Source organism: Lithohypha guttulata (assembly GCF_036872675.1).
Source record: "Lithohypha guttulata strain CCFEE 5908 chromosome Unknown scaffold_16, whole genome shotgun sequence".
Classification (NCBI taxonomy): Eukaryota; Fungi; Ascomycota; class Eurotiomycetes; order Chaetothyriales; family Trichomeriaceae; genus Lithohypha; species Lithohypha guttulata.
In genome coordinates, this window is record NW_027042765.1 from 1 (window position 1) to 22,785 (window position 22,785).

General features: G+C 49.7%; 7 protein-coding genes across 7 annotated transcripts; 4 read left to right on the plus strand and 3 right to left on the minus strand.

Annotated features, from left to right (window-relative positions):
- Window positions 1-40: 40 nt before the first annotated feature.
- LTR64_008780 (uncharacterized protein) lies at window positions 41-286 on the plus strand (the record flags this gene model as incomplete). Its single annotated transcript, XM_064903089.1, has 1 exon — window positions 41-286. The coding sequence occupies one exon, from the start codon at window positions 41-43 to the stop codon at window positions 284-286; it is 246 nt and encodes an 81-aa protein (XP_064750491.1).
- A 7,047-nt stretch (window positions 287-7,333) lies between these two features.
- LTR64_008781 (uncharacterized protein) lies at window positions 7,334-9,054 on the plus strand (the record flags this gene model as incomplete). The annotated part of the gene is made up of 2 exons (XM_064903090.1): window positions 7,334-7,375; window positions 7,426-9,054. The coding sequence occupies 2 exons, from the start codon at window positions 7,334-7,336 to the stop codon at window positions 9,052-9,054; spliced, it is 1,671 nt and encodes a 556-aa protein (XP_064750492.1).
- A 511-nt stretch (window positions 9,055-9,565) lies between these two features.
- LTR64_008782 (uncharacterized protein) lies at window positions 9,566-9,902 on the plus strand (the record flags this gene model as incomplete). Its single annotated transcript, XM_064903091.1, has 2 exons — window positions 9,566-9,709; window positions 9,759-9,902. 2 exons carry the CDS (start codon window positions 9,566-9,568, stop codon window positions 9,900-9,902), a joined length of 288 nt encoding a protein of 95 aa, XP_064750493.1.
- A 600-nt stretch (window positions 9,903-10,502) lies between these two features.
- LTR64_008783 (uncharacterized protein) lies at window positions 10,503-10,907 on the minus strand (the record flags this gene model as incomplete). Its single annotated transcript, XM_064903092.1, has 1 exon — window positions 10,503-10,907. One exon carries the CDS (start codon window positions 10,905-10,907, stop codon window positions 10,503-10,505), a length of 405 nt encoding a protein of 134 aa, XP_064750494.1.
- A 2,793-nt stretch (window positions 10,908-13,700) lies between these two features.
- On the plus strand, window positions 13,701-14,847 carry LTR64_008784 (uncharacterized protein; the record flags this gene model as incomplete). The annotated part of the gene is made up of 2 exons (XM_064903093.1): window positions 13,701-14,073; window positions 14,243-14,847. The coding sequence occupies 2 exons, from the start codon at window positions 13,701-13,703 to the stop codon at window positions 14,845-14,847; spliced, it is 978 nt and encodes a 325-aa protein (XP_064750495.1).
- A 1,357-nt stretch (window positions 14,848-16,204) lies between these two features.
- LTR64_008785 (uncharacterized protein) lies at window positions 16,205-18,779 on the minus strand (the record flags this gene model as incomplete). Its single annotated transcript, XM_064903094.1, has 4 exons — window positions 16,205-17,859; window positions 17,907-18,072; window positions 18,117-18,339; window positions 18,391-18,779. 4 exons carry the CDS (start codon window positions 18,777-18,779, stop codon window positions 16,205-16,207), a joined length of 2,433 nt encoding a protein of 810 aa, XP_064750496.1.
- A 2,224-nt stretch (window positions 18,780-21,003) lies between these two features.
- On the minus strand, window positions 21,004-22,785 carry LTR64_008786 (uncharacterized protein; the record flags this gene model as incomplete). The annotated part of the gene is made up of 3 exons (XM_064903095.1): window positions 21,004-21,303; window positions 21,363-22,256; window positions 22,315-22,785. The coding sequence occupies 3 exons, from the start codon at window positions 22,783-22,785 to the stop codon at window positions 21,004-21,006; spliced, it is 1,665 nt and encodes a 554-aa protein (XP_064750497.1).

Genomic DNA, 22,785 nt, shown 5'->3' on the forward strand with positions numbered 1-22,785 from the left:
TGTGCGCGATCCATTCGACGTTGACCCATTGGAGCGTGTTATGACTGCTGATGGTGCTCCGGATGTTTGGATTGAGGAGGTAGAGACTCCTGATGTGCACTTCAACGCGAGGCAAATGGAATCGTCGTCGGCATGCTGGGTTGAAAACCGGTCGTTGGGCAGGAGCGGTGGCAACAAGCCAAAGGTCCGTCGGCTATCCGAAGCATTAGCGCCTGTTGTCGAATTTGAGGAGAGGGAAGACGAAGAAGAGTTCGGTCTGGGACAATATATCTATTACGGCGTGTGATCTCAGTGATTGGTTAGCTGGCAAAACATGAAGTCAGTCTATTATATGATTGGTAATTTTCCGCGAGTTGCTTGGTAGTAGAAGCATCGGCACAGGTGATGTGACAGCTGGCGCCCGAACAGAACGCAGACCCTTGGCAATGCTCGAAAGGATGAGGCGAAGAGAAGGCACTATCGGTGGACCTGGTCAGGCAGCGACGTGTCTCGACCGCACCGGCTAGAAAAATGGAGATGTCGTGCTTGATCGTCGGTGCTGGCATGTCATGAAAAACCTCGCGATCACGAGTATCGGTCAACATGCGTGAGAATCCGTGCTGAATCACCAGTTCTGGCCGGCTGGTCAGGAACGAGCGCACACACCTATGAGGACTCCGACCCACGCGAGACCATGATCGCAGCAGGGTTCGGACATCATCTTCCTCTGCGCAGTCGTCTCACGCATCGACCACGACAACAAACTGTGATCGTAATGGAGACTCGTTGAGTCTCTGTAACGGCTTCTCTACGATCTCATCAAAATGCTTCCCTAGAAACTTTAAGCATATATCAAGATCGTGGTCGATAGCTTGATCAATGTGTGCAGCAAGATTAGGTATCTTCTGGCGTAGCTGACGCACAATCGTTGGAGAGAAGAGCGCAGCTGATGCCCGATCCCTCTGGCCTCGGTTAAAGAAGAAGCTGGCCCCAAGGTGGACACGACTGGACGATCTCTGTCGATCCAGTCGCTCATCAAGCGTATATGCAACTGTCGACTTGCCTGTACCAGCCATGCCATTGAGCCAGAAGATGCCCTTGTCCGTAGACTGTTCAGCCCATGTGTCGATCTCTTCTAGCAGTGCTCGTCGAGTCGCGGGATGGCAGGCTCGGTGGTCTATCCGCATTTTGACCATTCGTGTATAATTCGTGCATTCCACTGATTTGCCAAGATTCACCGGCAGTTAAACCATTCTTATGTCCGACCTCTCCTTGGTTTCTCGTTTCGCGTCGAGCTTTGGGCAAGTGGTGTCGCTCGGATCAGGTGGGATTAAATTGGTCGCAACTCGTCGTCCTCTGAGGCGACAGTCCCAGTCTCTGAGTCCGTGGTGTGATGGCTGGCAACGTCTTGCGGGAGCCCTGACGGTTCAGAAAATCGTCACTCCGATTGTGACAGCTCGAAATCCAAGTCAGCCGGAATCGCATCAATAGCCGAGCCGAGTCGTGCAAAGTGTTTCGGCATCCATGAGCAGTACAAGCTCTTCGTGATTTTGTAGGTTGCCCATTTTTCCTTACCGTCCATAGCAAGGAAGCTGAACTCGTGAATTGGATGCCGGTAGTATGTGATCTTTGTGCGGTCGACCACGGGATAGTGGCCATAGATTCAGACCGATCGATGGTCGTGAGATATCGAATAGGCAAAAAATTCTCGATCTGTTTCCTTCTCTCGCTTCACTGGCCGAAACAGCTCAACAGTGGCTCGAACCGCCATGGTCATGCTATGAGCAATCTGTCGGTCGGCAATGTCGAGTGCCGCTGCTCCACATTTGACCTCACACATCAGGAATGGGAAGTACATATAGTACGTGCCCATGAAGAGGGATTGATCCATTAGATTGCTCACCAAGGGCTAGATTTTTCGTAATTGGTCGTCAGTGAAGGCTTCTCGACGAAAACCTACCCCGTAATCGGGTTGCGGGCGTGTTGATGTGATAGGAATGCTGTTATTTCATCCTTCATTCACACTCTCAATCAGACAGCGAAGCTCTTTTGCTCCATAAGTTGTTAAATTCTCAGCAGAAGGCACGATCAGTTCGCATAGCGAGCATCTCGGTAGGGTGCGCTCTTTTGTTCGCGGGACTTCTGGTCGCTCGGTGTGTTCGAACTTTGTGTGACCAAATCACTATCCGACCGCTTGCGGCGCAGCAAAGTATTCGACCTTTTGCGCGCCAACAATTGACTCATCTCGTCAGGTTGGAAATACTCTTGTGGCCAACAGTTTTTCCGACATCAATGTTCGATCACATTGTTCGGTTGGAAAGTCCCTTCTCGACTGTCTTTTGTCGCTTACGATCTGGGATGTGCGGGTCGTAAGTATCAGAGCACTGGATATGTCTCCTCCTCTTCCTGGTAGATGATGACGTGCGCAGTACAGGATGAGGCCTCGTCACGTTCTCTGGCGAATTTGATGGACGATTTGTTTTGTCTTGCGGCTCGACGACTTGCCGTAAATTGTATCTTCCTGGTCTTGGTCAGTGGAAACGTGGGTGGTCTCCGAGAGTCACTTGCCTTGTGTCTGTGTTTTTGTGTCAGGGACTTGCATGTCGGTCTGCATGTCTGGAGTTGCAGAGAACGAAGGCGTATCATAGCGATATGAACTGGCGTCTTATACGACTTTGAGCAAAAGTGGAGGGGAAGAGGAGACGCAGCTGTGTCATCGGACGCCAGACTAAGTGCAGGTTTCGGGTTTCGGATTTCAGTTTGTACTGTTTGCTGGCCAACCGTTAAAGGTTTTCATGTAGCGCAACCACGATACAATTAGTATCGTGCTGCAACATCGCGGCCGGGAATCATTTGGATCATTGTTTTCAACCGAGTTTTGTCCTCTTCTCGCCCGAAGATGGTGTTGCTATCTTACTCTCTAAATTTCGAGATCGAGTCACAACTGATGAGGACTAGGTTGATTCTGGAAAGTTTGCCTTTGTCCAGCATTACACAACTCGGAAAGAGACAAGCAGGACTTCATCAAGCTGAAGACATTGGTATTACTGTACCGCCTTCTAGAGCAAAGCACGAATCACATGGTTGCGCCGTTGACAGTGGCATTGTATGTCTAGCCACAAGATGTAGTATGCACGTAGGTGCATGCATATTGTTAATGCAACCAAGTCCAGGGTCAAGGAAGGATAGGCAATGTATCGTCTCGGTAGAGTGACGTTTCTTGCCTGTGGTCTCTAGCATGGCCAGTTCCGGAGAAGCATCTTGGTGAAAGGCTGGACAGAAATCTGGATGTCAGAAGATGCATCGGATTCGACTAGAGTAGACGAGAGCAAATACGAGCGTGCTAGAACTTGGCGCCTGCCCGTCGAGTTGTCTCCCGGGCAAACCGATGGCCAAAGAGCGCCTATAAACCTCTAATCAGCGATAGTTGGATGGTGCTTTACCATTAGCAACGATCGTTTCACCGTGCAGGTAGCAATCATGTTGCAACAGCAGCCATATCACCACGGGATACACACAATCTGCAATTGAGGAGGTCTTCCAAAGGCGAAGTGTTAGCAGAACGCGAGTTCCTATCTGATACCTCTATGAGCTTAGCGTTCAGTGATCAGTATTTGTTGAAGCTTAAAGGAGGCGTACAAGTGCAAAGCTGGGGCCACGAAAGAGGCATTGAAACAATAGAGCCGAAATACTTCCCCGTCTGTCAAGAACATGTAAGCACTTTCAAGCTGCACCAGATCCTCGTTGTACATCACTCACTTCTTGCTCGACAGGAATAAAGAACCATCACCACATGACCCGTAGTTCATTGCAGGGTAGATGTTTTTATTTGATGTCGACCGCTGCAAGTCGTTGGCGGTTCCGTATGGCATTGTAGATTGCCATCCGAACGGCTAGTTCCTCTATGCTTGACGACGCCCATCTCGTTTCTTGAGCCAATTATGCATCAAGTTGAGGTGGTTGTCGTGCAGCTAGCCCCACAACACATCTGCGCCCGTGGCTGCTACCATTAATGTATGTTGGACTTCAGTACTTCCCGGGGTTTTGGCGCTGCTTGGCACACTTTCTGTTGATATGCGACAACGCGGGACGCGGAACAATGTCTGGGGAGTCGGATCAGACCTAGCAGGAACGTCTTTTCTCTGTGCATGCGAGTCGGAACTTCAGCTAAGAAGATACTGTAGCGAATAATGGTCTGTGGGCTAGATATCAGGCTGTGCTACTTCTTGTCCAGAGCATAACGAACCACGTCATGACTGTATGCGGTGCTTAAGTCGTCAACTCCTACCCAGTCAATATGTAAACACTCAGCAGTCTTATTGTCGTGTTGTTTTTGCAACCGTATTGCGGCGTCGATGGCTGGCTCGTAAAGTGGCATCGTCCTTCCGCACAGAAATGATCCCGGGAGTTCAAGGGCCAATAGCTGAACGCTCGGTAGATGTATTCTCTACAAGCCGTGGCTTTCACTAGCCTATCTGGTCAGTCAGAACTACCGCAGTTGGTCGAGCAACCGATTCCTCCACTTGATGAAGCTCTGCCTAGCTACGGCCAATTGTTTTGATCGGTTGAAACGCTTTCATCCTTGTTCCGACGCCGCGTCTACTGGATACAGCCTGAACCCGGGTCCTTGCTATATCTTCTGAAAGTCTAAGAAAGCTGCCGTGCATGTACAAGAGAGAGAGAGATTGTGGGAAAGCGATGAACGATAAACCCATGCCAAGCAACGCCAAGAAAGGCACACTACTGCGTTACCATTCAATGAGCGACCAAAGACACCACGTATAGTATCCATATGGTAGCCCAGTTTGTGGAGTGAGAAAGTTGGCCACTAGTCTGCTCTGAGACCATAAGCTACTTGCTCGTGAGTTCGTGGAGTAGTGAGCAGAAGCGTCACAGATAATATGCTCGGAAACAGTTGACCTTCCTATCTAGCTATTTCATTCGATCTTGCTTCCCTCTCGTCCTTAAGCGTCGACCTCCCCTAGTACTAGAGACATATACCTGTCTTTTTAGATTGCGCTATTACAGCTAGCGCTACTAGTCGTAAGATATTTGGTCTGGTAACGGTTGCTTGCAAAAGCTCCCTCCACACTACTTTCAGCGTAACAACATCTGAACAATCAGCATCAAGATGCCCAAGGCGTCCCAGATCTACCACCATTCTTGGATCGATTAGAGAAGCTTAGAAATGACTGCGGATGGAAGGGACACTGGCGCATAGCCCCGCCTTCTTCGTCCTCACTCCTCAACAACCATTCGTTGTCTGTGTCCTCCACCTCTTACAAGCAGCTCAACGATATAACATTGTACTTATCATCAGCGTACAAATGACGCGGTGGCGTTTTTTTCACCGCATTGACATTGTAGGCTCGTCTCCCTGACTTCGACAACAGTAGAAGGCATGATTTTAGCGCAGCACAAAGCTGCACTTGGCCTGATCATGATATTGCATAGTGCCTAAGATTTCTTCCTCAACCTGCAGTCTTCCCACTGTTTTCAAGTTCTCTTCGCTTCTCTTCTCAGGACCATTCACTGCTCTGTGAAATATTGCATTTGCGTGTGAAAGCAGAACTCGGGTTCAGACAGGAAGAAGAGGGATGGCATGCTGGAATTTAGAGCTCTCGCCTGACAGCGGGCTCGTCTTTTAATGTCCAAGACCAATCGAGCTCCGACCGCCTTCCCATGTTGTACGTGACACGGTAGTTGAGAAGGGAGGAAGAGATCACTCATGGACTGTATTCATGTAGATCGAACCGCTACGAAAAGTGGTGGCGCGAGATCCGCACCCCACCTACCACTTTCGGAGGCTCGGATGTCCCGCACGAAAAATAGGCACCACGCCTCAAGTCCATGCACTTGGAGATTGCATGCTTTGCAAATGTGAACGTACACTAAGTTTACGATGTGCGTTCGAGGTGACTTCTTTGCTGTGACCATAGGATCTGATGGCTCCCTCGTCGCGTCATACCCACTGTGGCTGCGGCTATGGCTAGTGACTATGGCTGTAAGGTTTCTTACACGATACTGCAGCTAGGGAAGCTTCTTTCCCCTAAGATTGTTTACCAACAACGAAGCTCGGAGTTGGTGGTATACGGGGAAACCGAAGGATGTTCATGCTGTGTGAGATCGAATGGTTGCAGACCGAAGAGAGTACTTTTTGCGCTTGCTTCGAACTATTGCGGTGGGTCCTCCATCTCTTTCACACCGAGCTGCCGCCAACTTGGGCCGGTTACAATAGGTGCTGCTACAATATCCAAGACAGCCAGTTAGGTGCCTGTGAGTTAACGAGCATGTAGCGCAGGTCGAGAAGCATAGTGATCAAGTTTACGCGAGGGCTTCACGATGAAACCAAAGTCGTGTGTGCCTTGCGCGATTGGGCCGCCCTCTCTTGCATGCGTCGCAATATGCGTTCTAGTCTAGTGGCTTTGCTAAATGAGGCGATTGCAAGCGTGCGCGACAGCAGCATTGGTGTCAACGTCTTCCAGTCGTCTGAGCTCTAAGGTCCCAGCCAGCATCTTACACGAGTTTGCTCCCGGCGACTACTTGTTGTAAGAAGGTATACCTGAGGAGTTAGTGAGGTAAGCATTAGGCAATGGGAGACATCGACGTGACACTACGAGCGATTCCATCGAATTGTGTCATTAATTTCGTGGACTGAAAGCTACAACTAGTTTTTGTTGTATGTCCCTTCAACAGTGCTTCACACCATCGTCCGCCCTCTTCTCGACCAAGCCGGAGGAGTCTTGACGTAAACACTTGTGCTCTCTGATAGAGAACAAGGAGGGAAGCATCCAAACAGCATCTGGCTTGATTGTCGCTTTGGCTACCTTTCCCGAGGTTGTTTGTTCTTCTAGTATACGTGTCAGATTCTAGCCTGTATATTCAAGTTTTGATCGGTCCGGGCTCATGACCTGCTCCGAAATTGCCTACCAGTAAGATGTGTTGGCTGACGAGGATGCACAAACAGATACCAAGTTGGACCGCCTAACGACTGACTTACTCGCGAAAGGATTTGCACTATACCTTTTGGATGTCACGAGCAAAGCTTTCTTCTCAAGGATTAGCGGTGGAGACCCCACGTGATGCACGTATCCTTGCTAAACGCCCTTGGCCTGACGTTGATCAGCAATCGATTGTGCAACATCATGTTTCGCATCACATATGAGCAGGCAGCCAAAAGACTCAGCGCCTGCACGACCGTTGCAGACGAGGTTGATATTCATCCGTTCACTCCTGTGACAGAGGAAATATTGAGTCCATGACACCTTTTCTTCCCGACTGCGAATATTTGCAGCACCACGAAGTGTGCAGCACCAGAGGCAGTTCGATTGGAAGGAGAAAGAAGAAACGCCGTATGCTACCTTCGCCCTCCACAAGCAGCTCTGCACAATACGAGGTAGGAAGGGCGCAAAGGATGAAGATGTCTTATGACTAATCTATCATCAGCAGATCTACCAACTATCCGAAGCGGTCCTACAAAACTCTCAGAAGAGGTCCCTATCTGCCCCAGACGGTTCTGCGGCAATTCTAGATTCCCGTTCCGACATCGACGAACCTCCGCGTTGTCTGCAAGGACAAAAGAGAAAGAGATCTTGGGCCGATACCAAGGGGCAGCAACGCAGACACCGCAAAAAGAGGCGAATATCTGGGGTCACCGCAGACGCGTCCGGCGCAACTAGTCCGGTATCCAGCGAACACTGCGAGAGACACGGCACGGAACTGTATCTACCGATAGCGTCACCAACAACATCACCAGTAGCATACTGGGCGCATACCGCGCAGTGGCCTGCGAACTTCACAGCAATGAGTCAGCAGGAGAGCGGCTCGTCCAGAAAACGGCCCCCAGGTTCAAGCTATACGCAAAGCTACAAGGATGGAGAAGTACCGAAGGCGCACTCTGCCGCATCCGAGAAAGTTCTGGCTGGGCATGGAGTGCACATTGACGAGTTGCAGGGGCTATCGCACGTACAGGAAGAGAGCAAGTCATACTGCAAACGCCTGTTACAAAGCACCTATCCGGAGCCACAACACACGGCATTTCCACTGTCCAAATTCTTATCAGTGTGGCAGCGAGTGCAAAATCGCAACGAGGCGAGGATTTGTCGAGACCTCACACCGCTGCTGGTGCCGTCACCGGAGCTGCTGTCGATCTGTGGCCAGCAAGAGCTGGAACATGTCGTGGAAGACATCGACACAGAGTGGGTGAGGTGTAAGACGCTCGGAGGTCCTAGACCGAAACCTGATCTGGCGATTGGAATTGCCGTGTCCGCTTTCAGCGAAGAAGAGTTGGCGAAGTTGCAAAACCACACGGCATTCGAGCGCGCCACACTGTTCACTGACAACCTTTATTTCCCGTTTCTGCTTTGTGAGGCTAAAAGCGCCGATGTAGGGATCAGTGTGGCTGATCGTCAAAACATGCACAGCAGCAGCATGGCGGTGAATGCCATCATACAACTTTATCGTGCTGCAGACGAAGCGCAAGTGCCGGAATTGAGTGGGCGAATTCTGGTGTTCTCGGTCTCGCATGACAGCGAAAGGGTGAAACTGTACGGTCACTTTGCTATCATCGATGGAGAAAAGATAGCATTCTATCGATATCCTATTGAGTCCTTCGTGCTGAACTTCGAAGCAAGTCAGGGCAGAAAGAGGACGCACGACTTCGTGCGAGAGATCTACCACACGTTCTATCCAGCGCATCTGAAGAGGATTCGTGACGCTCTGGCGGCCATGAAGGATCCGCGGAACGTGTCAATGACTTCCAGCATGAGCATTGAGGAAGATGAATCTCAGGAGCAAGACCCGAGCGCTCGGTCCTCTCAGGGAACTGCAGGGTTTAAGAAACCCGGTAATCCTGCCAGTAAGAAGCAAAAGGGCGAAATAGCCTTTTTACGAGAGCAGATGGCAGAACAACAGAGGCAGAGCAAGGAGCAGATGGCGCTGTTGGAGAGACAGATGACGGAACAACAGAGGCAGAGCAAGGAGCAGATGGCGCTGTTGGAGAGACAGATGGCTCGGCAGGAGGAACAATACAAGGAACAAATCAAATTGCTGAAGCATTTACTCGATCAACGATAAAAGACGAGCACCATGTGAAGAAGCACTGTGAGGGCAATGATGACATCGGCGATAGTTACCGAAAAATTAATAGTGTTTTCGATTCATGAGACTTACAGTATGAAAAATGCCAACTCTCACACCAAGTCCGAGTAACAATTTCGAAACTAAGCCTAATATGGTGACGCTACTGACTTGTAACCAAAAGTATTTGAACATAGGGTCAGTGGCGCTGAGGGCCACTTTGGACCGACCCGGACCGGACCGGACTACATTGGACCGGATTTTGTGGCGAAAGATGGACAGGATGAGTGGTGGTTTGGTCTGTCATATCGAACGTGCAATGAAACACTAATTATTCAGTTGCTGAAAGAGTGTACTTGCGGACTCTAGGCAGCATTGCGCAAATTAAAATAAGGCAGAATGTAGTGACTCCACAAACCAGAGTCACGTGGCATGGCTGTTAGGCAGCTTGATCACCAATCTGGTCGATCATTTTGACGGTGCTATCCTCGATCGTATGCATTTGCAGATGCAGTACCACCCGCTCGGCAGAGCCGCCAAAAAAGAAGTCCTCACCGGCTTTCTCACAAGCCTTTGTGGGGAAGATGGGTTAGCCAACTTTAGTGCAGACTATCTGGACCGATTTGCTCGTTTGAATGTTAATGGTCGTCAGGTAGGTGCGCTGGACGACGTCAATGTGCTGAATATCCTAACAGTGCTAGATCAAGAACATTGTGTCCATCGCCCACACGCTTTCTCGAGAGGACGAGGAAGAACTGTCCTGTCTCCACGTCAACCACGCCTTGGAAGCCACGGGCCTGTGTTTGCCTCAAAGCGTTGACGAGCCGCTTGACCTGTACGACTGAGTGTGCACATGCGGGACGGCTCCGAGCTTCGACGATCAGAGTCACGAGCCAAAAGTACGTTGGAGGACGTTCGAACCAGGTATAAGTAAAGCGTAGGCAGGCAAAACTTGGTTTCGATAATGGTTTCGTCGACCATGAAATGTAAATATCGCCTAATTCATTGAGAATATAGAGTGCTGAAACAACAGGTACTTTCAGGAGAGGCATCGGCTTGTTACTGCTAGTGTGGGAATGCTGCGACGACTCATCATTCTCTTGCCGTACAGCACTATTATGGACTGTGACCCATCGAACGTGATAACATAAGATCATCATTACCCACAGTCCTACAAGATCCTCGTGTCATGTTTGACAAGGTCTTGTAAAGCACCACACGGAGTTGTGGGTTGCAAAACAGACTCGTGGAGGCAGTAAAGCTCTACAAGTGAAAATGCACGGACGCCTACAACGGCCTCAGGCGAGCTCAGGAATTCGTAATGTGCGGGGTACAAAATGTCGATATCTCGTTTCACAATGATGTACTCCTCCAGAAGACGAGGAGATGATCTTCTTGTCAAAATTTCCCTACCTTCAAGATCGACGACTTCGTCGAAAAGTGATTTACTTCGAAAGGAGTAATACGTCCTCGTACGTATGAACGTACATCTCCAGATCATCTTCATCGTCACACTCCTCTCTTTCACAGTAGAACAATCCAGCTTCGTCCATGCTTTTAAGTCTCAGCCCAATAACTCGGTGCTTTAGATCCCACCACTTGACATCCCAGATGTCGGTAACTTTGCTTGGTCGCTCACCAACAACAGCTTCAAGTATTAGCAAACTTTTGTCTGATTGGCCACGCAAAGTCTCGAGCGCATTTTCGAGATTCGGCCACATTCTCGTCATCATCTCCCTCTTTTCAAACTTGAAGGGCGTCTTTCCTGGAGAATTTGTACCCGTCCATCTGTGAGCTTCAGCTCTAGCCGACTCGGCTCGTCCTCTTCGTAGTACCACTTTACAGAACATCCCACCAGAGAGGCGGGATCCCGGCCGAGTCCATCGAATGGAGCAATAGTGGTTCCACGTAAGGTCACGCTTTCATCTGCCGCGTCGGAAGGCGCATCGTTACAGTTCGATTGTTCACTGTTCATGCTCTTGTTGAGATTCGAAATGTGGTGTCGAGGGAATGACTAAACTGTCAGCTTAGCTAAGATGCTGAGGTGTACCCAAGCAGGTCACTTGCTATCGAGATCTCGTCGAACTTACCCTTCTGACATAACCAACAAACTTGATAGTAGGACACTTTCCAAATCGGCTACGAAGTGGACTAGTGGTAAAGCTTCATTGGATCGCTAGGGTGAGCACACGCGTGCCTACTTTTGGCTGACTTTCTTCACTTGTTCGTAGCGGACGCAGGCCAACATATTCTGGTGGACACTGCATTGATTTTGATCTTGCACGCTTAGCTACACTTTGTACCCTGTGGGAGACACGGGTGACTAGATCGCAGCCAGCTAGGATGTTTGCACATCCGTTGCGCTACTGTAGCCTCCTCACTGAACACGTTGTACAATCCTATTGAACCACTTTTGCGGAGACCTCTCCAGTACTGTTGCAGATGTATCGAACCAGGTTTCTATATTTTATGCTAGGCAGAACAGAAAACTTCAGCAGATGCATTTCTCGTTAGTCCTCCTTCACGGATTCCTGTACAACAGTGGCTCTTTGACATTCGAACTTGCTCGTAGAAGGACTCTGTTTGCAGCTTTTCATCATGGAGCGGCTAGGGTCAGTACACAAACAGCTGCTGCTTACCTAGGCTGATTGCAAAGCAGTGAACTCCGGCGCACGACAGCGTCAGTAAATCTTCGTGCCATCGTCGAGAAAGATGGCATACATTTGCGCATCAAGGACGGTGACATGTGGGAGCGTATGTTGCAAGCTCTTAGGGAACCAGATATGCAGGCTGCGCTACTCCGGATACCGTCCATCTTGAACGAAGTTTGAATCGTCCTTGGAAGAACTCAGGCGTGAGGAGCCTCTTGTAAAGGACAAAAGCCTGAGCCCTATGCATGCAGAGAGTCAAGTCAATGCCACGAGATGACGGCATGGGAAAAGAGTGGTGGTGACGACTGAGCGGTCCATCGCTAGCTACACCCTTATCGACCTCTTAATGACTAAGCACTTAGCCCCAATTCTCCCATAGAAGCTTTGCTAATCTTAAGTGTTGAGATGGGTACTTCAGAGAAACTCCAGATCGGCTTCCGCGAGCCTCGTGTTGAGGATGAAAATAAGCTTCGGCCTGTGCGGCACATGTTCCTATGAGGTCAAGGCTCTCTCCTGCTGCTGTTCAATCGTGAAAGGGTCTCGTGTCTCCAGCTCTATCAGCTTTAATAGTCCTCTCCGTCACTTCAAGTGCAACCTGGTAAAGTAGGAATGCTTCCATCTACTACTACGCCACAGGTTAGAGATGTGGGACCACAACCATCAAATTGTATGGTGAGAGGACAAGGAATCGTCAACGTAGCTGAACCTGATCGTTAGTCATAGTAAAAAACAAGGCATATAACTTTCTGCAGGCATGAGATAAAGCTCGACGTGTATGGTTGAGCTGTACAGTACCTAATTCTGACACCTGCATAGGCCCGAGACTTGCATTAGTCTCTTAGCAGGCTCCGGAACTTGCAAGGTTCAGATGTGTTAAAGGCAAGTGTCTTCACAGGAGCACCAATTCGCAAAGGTCAAGACTTTTGCGCAAGAAGAAGTGTCTCGAATGCGGGTCAAATCATTGAGCGAAACTTGTGAACAAAATATCATGATTAGACGTGCTATGGTTCAGGATACACTGCATGACCCTATTCCTTCAGCTTAGCCGCTGCGCAAATAGATGCATCACTTTCATCCTCCTCCTAACCTCAACTCACAACAAGCATACAAGGCCCGTTGTAGTGAAAACGCAGATAAGGTGGCCGAGGATGTGAAGATGGATGGAGAAGATGACAGTGGGGATGATTTAAGACCGCTGGCTGGGTCGATGAGTGAGGTTGAGATTGAGCAGGTAAGGCGACGAGGAGGATAGAAGAGGGTGATGGTGAAGGAACAGGGTTTGAGAGGACGTTGAATTTCGAGGTGTAGGGTATATGTACTGCGAGTAAGCACAGAAGCGATCTGTTTCGATTGTTGGATAGATCTGAAAAAAAATAGGTATGCAAGCTTGGCCGGAAATGTTCAGTAATGTCAACATTGCATCACGATCGTCTGTCATTGTAACCAGAGACAACCGCTGTAGAGGGAAAAGTGATTGCGTTCAGGTATCGGATGGTTCATCGCCTAATTCATCATCTTAGACTCTGACCTTGAGTGAGAGTGACCCTTGGCCACTGCTGGCATCCCAAGGAAGATTTTGGTCCCAGCTCCCTCAGCATCAACCGCTATCACAGTGCTAAGCCAGGTTTTCGGGGTGGAGATCGTCGGAGCTTGAACGTACATCGGCCGAAATTTTGTCAAGCTTCGATGGGAGGCTGCGTGATGAGCTATGATTCTCGCTCCGATCACGAGCGAAGGATTGGATTGGCCATGGATACTGCTGCCAAGGCTTGACTAACCTGAAGTAAGTCCTTACAAATGCACCATGCCGGGCCGGCAGACCTTGGCGGTCGATCAACATGACATGGACATTGAACATTGTCGCGTCAACAGAATGGCGCAGCAATCATACCCAAGTGAGATTTTTCCAAGATATAGGAAGCTGGCAGCCTGGGACGGTCTTCGTCCTTGTCTTCATTTCAACTACCCGTGAGTACACACCCTCACCGCAATATGTCCGACACGATGCGTGCCGTCGCCCAGTTGGGTCAAGCCTTCAACGTATCTGTCATCGATCTTCCAGTACCAACAATTATCAACGCAACCGATGTGATCGTTCGCATCAACGCCACTGCCATCTGTGGCAGTGACCTGCACACATATCGAACAGCTATGGGATCTCCTGAACAGCCATACCTGTACGGACACGAGGCCATTGGCTATGTCACAGAAGTTGGTGATGCCGTTCAGTTCTTGGAGGTTGGTGACTATGTTGTCATTCCTGACAACATCGACAATGGCCATTACGCTCTAGAGCCGGACTCTTACGTGGTACCACTGGGTTGGGGTGGTCTCGAAGGCGGAGAAGCTCTCCCTGGACTACAGAGTTAGTAGTTGCGCTATATCTTCGATGTGTGCTTGCTAATTGTTGTCTCAAGCTGAATATGCAAGAATACCTTTCGCAGACAACTCATTAGTCCCCGTTCCAATCAATGCAACCACCAACAGTTCAACTCTAATCGATTACCTATTTGTCACTGATATCCTTTCAACAGCCTGGATGGGCCTTACCTGGTCTGGCTTCCAGTCCGGAGACTCTGTTGCTGTCATGGGTGCCGGACCTGTGGGTTTGCTTGCTGCATATTCTGCCTTGGCGCGAGGCGCATCTCAAGTCTTCGTCGTTGATGAAGTTCAGCAGCGCCTAGACCTTGCTGAATCTATTGGTGCGATTCCGATCAACTTCAACAATTCCGACCCTGTAGAGCAGATTCTCGCAACTTCGCCTGGAGGCGTCCGTCGGGGAGTTGAGGCAGTTGGATACGAGGCAGTGAACAGTACTGGACAAGTTGATGCTGGTATCACGCTTCAGCAGCTGCTCAATGTAACTGCACCTGAAGGAGGTATTGGTATAGTTGGGTTGTTTCCAAACTCGTTGCCCAATTTTGATATTGGACAAGCTTGGCAAAAGACCTTGACCATTGACGGTGGCGTGGTGTTACCTCTACAGATCGCATCAGAAATTGTACCCCTGGTGGCATCTGGACGATTGAGGCCAAGTTTGATTGTCAGCAGCATCATCGACATCGAGGATGCGCCTGAGTACTACAGACGATTCAACAATCACGACGAGACCAAGGTTGTTATTCAGTTTCATGATTGAAGAAAGTGCTAGTACGTGGATAACGAACTACTCATGGTGTAATTGACGATGTTATACTTGCAATATCGTTTTGGGCGTGATCACTAGAAGGGCACTAGGAAAAGCTAACCAACCTCTAGATGTATTGATCGCTAGAATAGTGCACTAGAGCAAGATATGAGCATAATGCATGGATCACGTATAACTGTTCAACAGGTCGGGGCACGATAGACGTAGATGTGGGATGATCTAAGCACCTGCTCGTATACAGTACTGTAATAGCATGACCGAACGTTTGAAAACAATGTTTCTCCAACCTCATCATGTTTCCATGGTGTTCTTGCAGGGCCGAGCAGCAGACAGCATCTGCAAGTTCAATCTGGCCATTGATCGTTGCTCATCAGGCGATTTGAAAGTAGCGCTGCACTCTGCATGATGATACTGCTCCTATCCTCGGTGTCTGCTCCACAAATATGTGATATAGCATACGGATCACTTGTTTTCAAGAAGCAACGGTGAGCTAAGGACACAGGGACTGGACCGATATTAGCGCTAGACGTGCGTGCAGTGCCTTTAGAGCAGTGCAGTGCTGACAAGCCAGTGGCGAAAGCAGATCGCAAAATTTGCTTAACCAAATGTTCGATTCGACGCCTGCGTAATCTGATGAATTTGCAGCCATGAAGCATGATTATCTGCTCTTTTGATTCGAAGATTTTAATAGCTCTCGCACAGTCATGCCTGGAGCTTCTTGCTTGTCGCATCCCCTCTCGAACAGCAATTATCAGGAGATTCTCCTAGAAGGCTAACGTGGAATTGATCCGCTGCGACTTAGGCGGCCTAATTCATCAGGCAGACGACAATTTGCGCGAAGCTTGCAAGGCATTCGTGTCAATACGTGGATAGTGTGAGCTGCAAATGCTATTTTGCAGAGAAAAAGTGTATGGTTATACATATTGGTATCTTTGATCAGGCTATTTCCTATAGCGTGCCAACACACTTGGTGCAGTATATATCGGTACAGGAACCCAGTGCTCGTGAACTACCTCCCAAACAGCGCTACTAAATGTATAAGAATATAGATGGAGGGTACGTCTCGAATTCAGTTCGGCAAAGATAGAAGAAGGCCTTAATAGCGGAGTATCAGCACGGTAGATACGACAACGTGGGTGCTCAGAGAATATGGTCAAGATTCAGGGACCTTTCCACTGGTCGAGACGGCAAGGTATCAAGCATATACCAAAGAGATGAGGCTGACGACGAAATTAATTTCCTCAACATAGGCTCTGGCGAGGTGCATGCTCGTTTCGCAGCTATCTTAGGACCTCTTTTGAGACTAACAGCCGCCTCCACCTTCCGATGTTTGGATGTCCATCCACGCTTAGAACACCAGCGTTCCATTCAATGGCAGATTCCTCGAACTTGCGCCAACCTCGACTGTGTAATCCTGTCCCACTGCAACCCTCCATTGTTGAGCCACAACATCCCAAGCACTGACATCTCTTCTTCTCAAGTCAAGAGACACGTCCCTGCTCTGACCAGCTGGTATTACGGCCTTGTCAAAGCCACGAAGCTGCCGTATAGGTTGATTCCCACCCGGGACACCAAGATACAGCTGCACAACCTCAGCAGCTTCGACCCCGCCAGTATTGCTCACCGTAGCACTGACTCGAGCTACCACGTCCCATAAGTCCGCTTGGCCTCCAGGGATGATCTGTCCTACAGGATACTCCGTCAGGTTCGAAGTCACAACCTCAATGTTCAGGTTTGAGTACTCAAATGTGGTATAGCTCAACCCAAATCCAAATTCATATCGCGGCTCGATACCCCGCTGATCAAAGTGGCGGTAATCGATAAAGACACCTTCAGTAAAGTTGTCTTGGGGGAAGTAACGATCCCAGCCTTCGTAGCCAACGGGTTCAAGGAGATTACCGTAATCGGACTCGTTTCGCGGGACAGTGTAAGTAAGCTTGCCGCTTGGAGATACATCTCCGTACAGGATCTGAGTCAAAGCTTCACCCGAGTCTTGACCAGGAAGTTGAGCGAAGATGAGAGCCGTGACATTTTCGTTCTCGATCCATTGGTCAACAAGTCTGACGCCTGCGTTGTGTATCACCACAATCGTATTGTTACATTGTGCAGCGATATTCGTCACTAACGTGTCCGAAAAATCGTCTCGTAATGCTGGCCGATCAATACCCTCAGAGGAAGCAGCGTTCAAGAACACAAGGCACGCATCGCTAGTCCGATCGACTGTGCTATTAGCACTGACAGTGTCAAAGTCCCAAAAAACGGCCGTCTTGTCGCGACGAGCGCGTCGCTGTAATGCTTCAATGGGCGAGTCAATATAAGCTGAAGTCGCGGCGCCAGAACCTCCTCCTGTTATCATTGTGCCGTTTGGTCCGATGGGTAAGAATGGTGGGCAACCTTCTGCGCCGCGTGGACCGTAGCCAGTCCCGAAGCCACAGACTACAGCGACATAGTTCTGAGATTGTAAGCCTGTTGACCACCCGCTGAAGCCTTGTGCAGGCGTGTTCGCATTTGGATTCTTAGCGTCGTAGCCGAACACTGATATCATCCTTGGGTTACGCAGCGGCAAGACATTGTTTGTGTTCTTGACAAGGACGTGCCCCTCAATAGCTCCTTGCAAGATCGTCGCATCATCAGCTGGATCTCTCGCATCAATATAGGGATGCTGCCGAAGATGACTCGGTGGGATCCCGATGGCCATCGGGATGTCGACCGTGTCTTGGCCTACAAGGTACCATGCTGCGAGGACGCGGGTTGCCATATCATCGACTCTTAACTCTGGTATTGAGCTGTTGGCGACGGCTTCAGTCAAGTTGTCACCCCAAAATTCGAAACCGAAAGGCATAACCATATCGAGGCCGCCAAGTGCGCTCGCAACACCTGCATGCTGGGCGAACCAATCGCTCATGACAAAGCCCGGGAAACCAAGCTCGGTTTTCAAGAGGCCATTGAGTGCTTTGCTGTTGTGACATGCGTAGCTGTTATTGAGTCGTTGGTATGATCCCACTGTGTGATCGTTAGTCATGTTGTTGGTTGACAACGATAGTGCTTACTGATCGAGCCGGTTCCAGCATGGACCGCATCTGCAAAAGGCCACATGTACAACTCATGCATAGTCTGGTCGTCCATGTTGGTAGAAGAGGCTTCGATGGTCTTGTTGTCATTGGAGGCGTCGAGCCGAGGATTTCGGAGTAGCTCTTGCTCGTTCCCAACAAAATGCTGACAACGTTAGATCTGATTCAGGGTTGGAAGATATTACTTACCTTAGTGGTAGCAATGACTCCTTGGTCCTGGATGCCATGAACAGTCTCTGCTACCAATATGCCGGACAAGTATGGATCAGGACTGAAGCCTTCCCAGTTTCGACCTCCCAGAGCGATGCGACCGAGTGGACCAATCATCGGACCAAGTGCTACTGTAGCACCTTTGCGGCGGAACTCACCACCAAAGCCATGGGCTCGAGCATAGGTCAGATTGCGGTTCCAGCTGCGCGTAAGAATTAGTCTGGTCATCGAAACCTCAAATGGCCGAGCTTACCTTGCGCCGACATGGACACCTGAAGCATAACCATTGACAAAGTCGGTCTCTCTGACACCATTTGCTCCGTCCTGCAGGCACATCCCCGGAAAGCCAACTCGTTCCACGCTCGGAATATTACCGCCGCAGCCATTCGTGCTGTTGACGATACCCCCAGTGATACTGACTTTCTCGTCCAGAGTCATCCGGGCTACCATGTCACGTGCCCGTGAGATGGCATCGGCCCATAAGCCTGTGGCATTGGTTTCTGGCGAAGGGAACACTGGTGGACTTTGGCCGTAGAAGTAAACATCTTCTTGGACAATCCCGTCGACAACAACTTCCTGTGGGTGGACAGCTGGAAGGAGGCACAGCATCAATGCTGTAGACAGCTTGCTGAGGGACGCCATGTCGGTCGTAGAACAGAGTGCAGAGGTTAAAACGCTCTGCCCAGCAACTTTATACATGAGGACGGTCGTCCTGCCGCAGACATGAGTGGCGATGCAAGAGCCTAGCTCTGGCGGTATCGGTGCCGAAGTCGGTCGCAGAAACTAATCCGGGGACCTGGCATACTATACCCACGGCGGTGTACGTTTGGTTCGTCAAGTAGGAGCAACGCAGAATCTTGCGCCAATCCGCAGGTTCTCACGTGCCCGAATGAGTTCTATGTGGCAATGTAATTCCCCACGGGGCTGATAAGGGTGATTTTCGGCGAGATCGTGCCACATAGCACCAGCATGGCTTTCGCAAAGCATTGAGAAGCAGGTTCAAGACAAACACGCTTGTCTTCCGATAGGATGAGTCCATTTCGGCCGAACTTGACATGTGCGGGTGTGTTCCGCTTTGCCAAGATCATGCCTTCTCAGCATTCGCAGCTTGGCTTCGTAGTATGCAAGCCTCAGCAAGGAGCCGGCCTGATTGTCATGGAAGAGATTACTCGCATGATGCGTCATAAACAGTACACTGATCGACAATCTCATCAGTATGTAGCGCTCATGTACTATTGACCGAAGTGGTGCCCAGGTATGCGCTGCTGCAGTGTGATTTTTTGGCAAATCAGCCTCTTGTGTATTTGGCATTCCCCAATCCTCAACATAACATTCTATAGATCCTGCCCTTGCTGCACAGAATGCTTCTGCTGACTCTCGCTCAACATCAGCACGACAACGTCGGTCGGTTTAAAATAAGTTTCCTAGCTGACCATTCTTACATTTCCGTCATCCGAACTGGTCAAGCTTGCTTTATGATCGTGAGCCGGGAGACATCTTGCTCTTCTGATCTTGACAAGAGCATAAGAGCACAAGAGCAACCAGACTTATATAGTATATTTACACCGTAGGTTAGACGCAACTGACGTTTCATAGTCTCTCTGTAACCAACTTTAATCATCTGCTCCACTGGTACCTTCCAAGTACCTTCCCCGTTGTGTTTACACTTCTTGTTACTAACCGGCCAACATACCAACCACTCCTGTGATCGGTTTCCCTTACCCGGAAGCTGGGAACTTGCGTGATACAGTACGCACTGTGGTCGCCAAGACCAGCAAAAGGTCGAACAAGCACAATTCACCCTGGCCATAGCCAGGGTAAAGAACAACAATCTACAGAAGCAATGAAACGATATAGCACTCAAATGTAAGCGACAACAACCAGTCAACCCCAATATGTCATTCCATATGCTTGTTAACATTCAAACGGGTGCAAATGGCCCTCGTATGCCTGTTATCGTGCTCCCGTCAACCCTGACGCAAGCACTGGACGCAGCTGTGACCAATACGACCTCTATAGCAGCCTCCAATAACACAGTATGAGTTATATAGCAATACATATACGTTTTGTGACACCAAGGCCAGCAACAATATTTAGCAAAATGGCCATTATTCTGGATGGCTACTATTCCGGGTGGTGGAGTTACCTCGGCTCTTCAGGCCCGACTTGTGTCCGGCACGCAGGAAACCTTACTGGATCAGAATACTCGTTGAGCTGCAAGCTGACCCTGCTCAGAGCGTACAAGTATCCCGTGGTTATCGACATGATTGCCCGGATGTTCAGAGCAGACAACGAACACAAGGAGCCCAACGAGTCTGACCGCATCTTTTCGGAGAAGGTCGGGAGAATCACTTAGAGGCAACACTCCTTCGGAGGGCTCATCTTCTTGACGGTGGAGCCAAGGAACGTCCAAGCCCTGCTCGTGACACAGTTCGAGGACTTCGAGCTAGGTCCTACCGAGGACTGGAAGTCAGTGGGGACTTGGAACGCTGCTCTGAACATGGGACGCAAAGACCCGGTCTTCGAGGAACTCTGGGCTTGAGCTCGCAACGAGTGGCTCTTCTTCCTAACGAGTGCTTACTGTACAAGCCCAAGCTGCCTGCTTGCCATGGTATCTTGAGTTGACATTGCAATGGATACAGCACTAGATGTCAAGAACAAGTATATAATTGAGCTTTAATATGATAATTATTCATCGTCTCATCTCTCATCTACACCATTTCTCATGTCTAATAGCATGTCCAGAATGATTCTGAACATCCTGTCCGGCACAGGATGGATCAAGATAGATTCATGAACTTGTCCCTATCACTCCTCCATCGTTCTCGAGAGCTTCCTATGTATTTACGAAATTGATAATTTCGCTCTAGTAGATTGAACCCTTTCGCTCAACATTGGCAAGGACACCGGTATCAAGCTTGCCATCAGCGGTCCTGCCCATGGCCTCCGCGAACGTCTTGGTTGGTCGCCACTTGGCGGATGTTCGTGGTGTAGACTCTTCCATCATCTTATCCACCTGCTCGAGGGATAGACCCTTCGTCTCGGGAACCAAGAAGTAGGTATAGACAAAGGCGCAGGTGCAAAGACCACCCCATATGAAGAAAACGGAGGACCGAAGGTTGCCGTAGTCCGTGCCAACCATGTAGGGTGTGATCACAGCGATGATCTGTAGAGCTTGTCAATGGATGTTTTGAATGATCTGGGAAGGCATAGACGGAGACTTACGGTGTTCCAAAGCCAATTGGAGGCTGTGGAGAGACCAACACCACGGGATCGGATAGGAAGAGGGAAGATCTCGCCGATGAGAATCCAGGCACCGGGACCCCAAGTGGAGGCGAAGAAGAAGATGAAGATGGCGATGAAGGCAATTTGAGCGTTGACAGCGGAAATGTTTCGAGCGACTGCATCACCAGCAGCATTGGTGGTGAGCTTGTTGAACCCAACAGTAACGCCGATGATAGCAACAAGAAACTGGCAGACCAACATGCCAAGGGCACCCCAAAGGAGGATGGTTCGTCGACCGAATTTCTCCACAGTCCAGAAGGAGATGGGAGTGGAGCAGACGTTGACGAGGGTGAAGATCAGGGAGATTAAGAAGGGGTTGTCGATGGCACCGGTCGACTGTAGGAACGGTGTAGAGTAGTAAAAGATGAAGTTAACACCAGTCCATTGCTGCATCATCTGGAGAGAGGTACCGAGAATCGTTCGTCGCAAGTTGGATTTCGAGTGCCCGAGGCCACCCTTGAAACAGTTGGCCCAGCTGCCGAACCAGCTAGTTGCTGGAATCAGCTGTCGCTCGTATTCCTCGTTGGCGACAATTTCCGCAACCTCAGCTTGAATATACTCGGAGTCGGCCGGCTGGCCTCGAAGGCGCTGGAGAGCTAGACGAGCCTTATCAATGTTGCCTCGCTTTACGAAGTATCGTGGAGAGTCTGGCAAAAAAACGAGACCACCTCCGAGGATGATAGCCCAAGCGAACTGAATAGCGATTGGAATTCGGTATGCGCCAGTGTCAGATCGGTTCTGCGTGGCATAGACAACGCAAGACGCAAGCAACAGACCAATAGTGATGCAGAATTGGTAACCTGCAACCAAAGCACCTCGAACTTTCTTTGGGGACTTTTGACAGTCAGCAAATGTGATTGTTCATGTGTATGTACAACGTGAAAAGACTTACAATTTCGCTCATGTAGAGAATGACAATAGCCGACTCGAAACCGACACCGATACCAGCAATGAGACGACCAGCAACAATGGCGCCAAGTGGGTCGACCGATGGACCAGTGATCATCTGGACGATAACGCCGATGATGTAGATACCGCAGCCCATGATGACCGTCCATTTTCGCCCGATAATCTCCGCGAAATCAGCGCCAAGAAGGGCGCCGAAGAATGTACCAGCGGAAAGGATGGAAGTGATGAGCGACTGGTGAGATGAGGTCAAAGCAGTGGCGCCAGAGCCCTCGACCTGCTCAATGAAGTTGATCGAACCATTGACGCCGTTGATATAACCAGAATCATAACCGAAGAAGATACCACCAAACGATGCGAATGCGCAGATGAGGTATGCCTTCCAGGTGACTGGAGCTTCGATGGCATTGACGTCAGTCGCTGTCGAGAGAGTTCTGATGCCGTCTCCTCCTGTCAT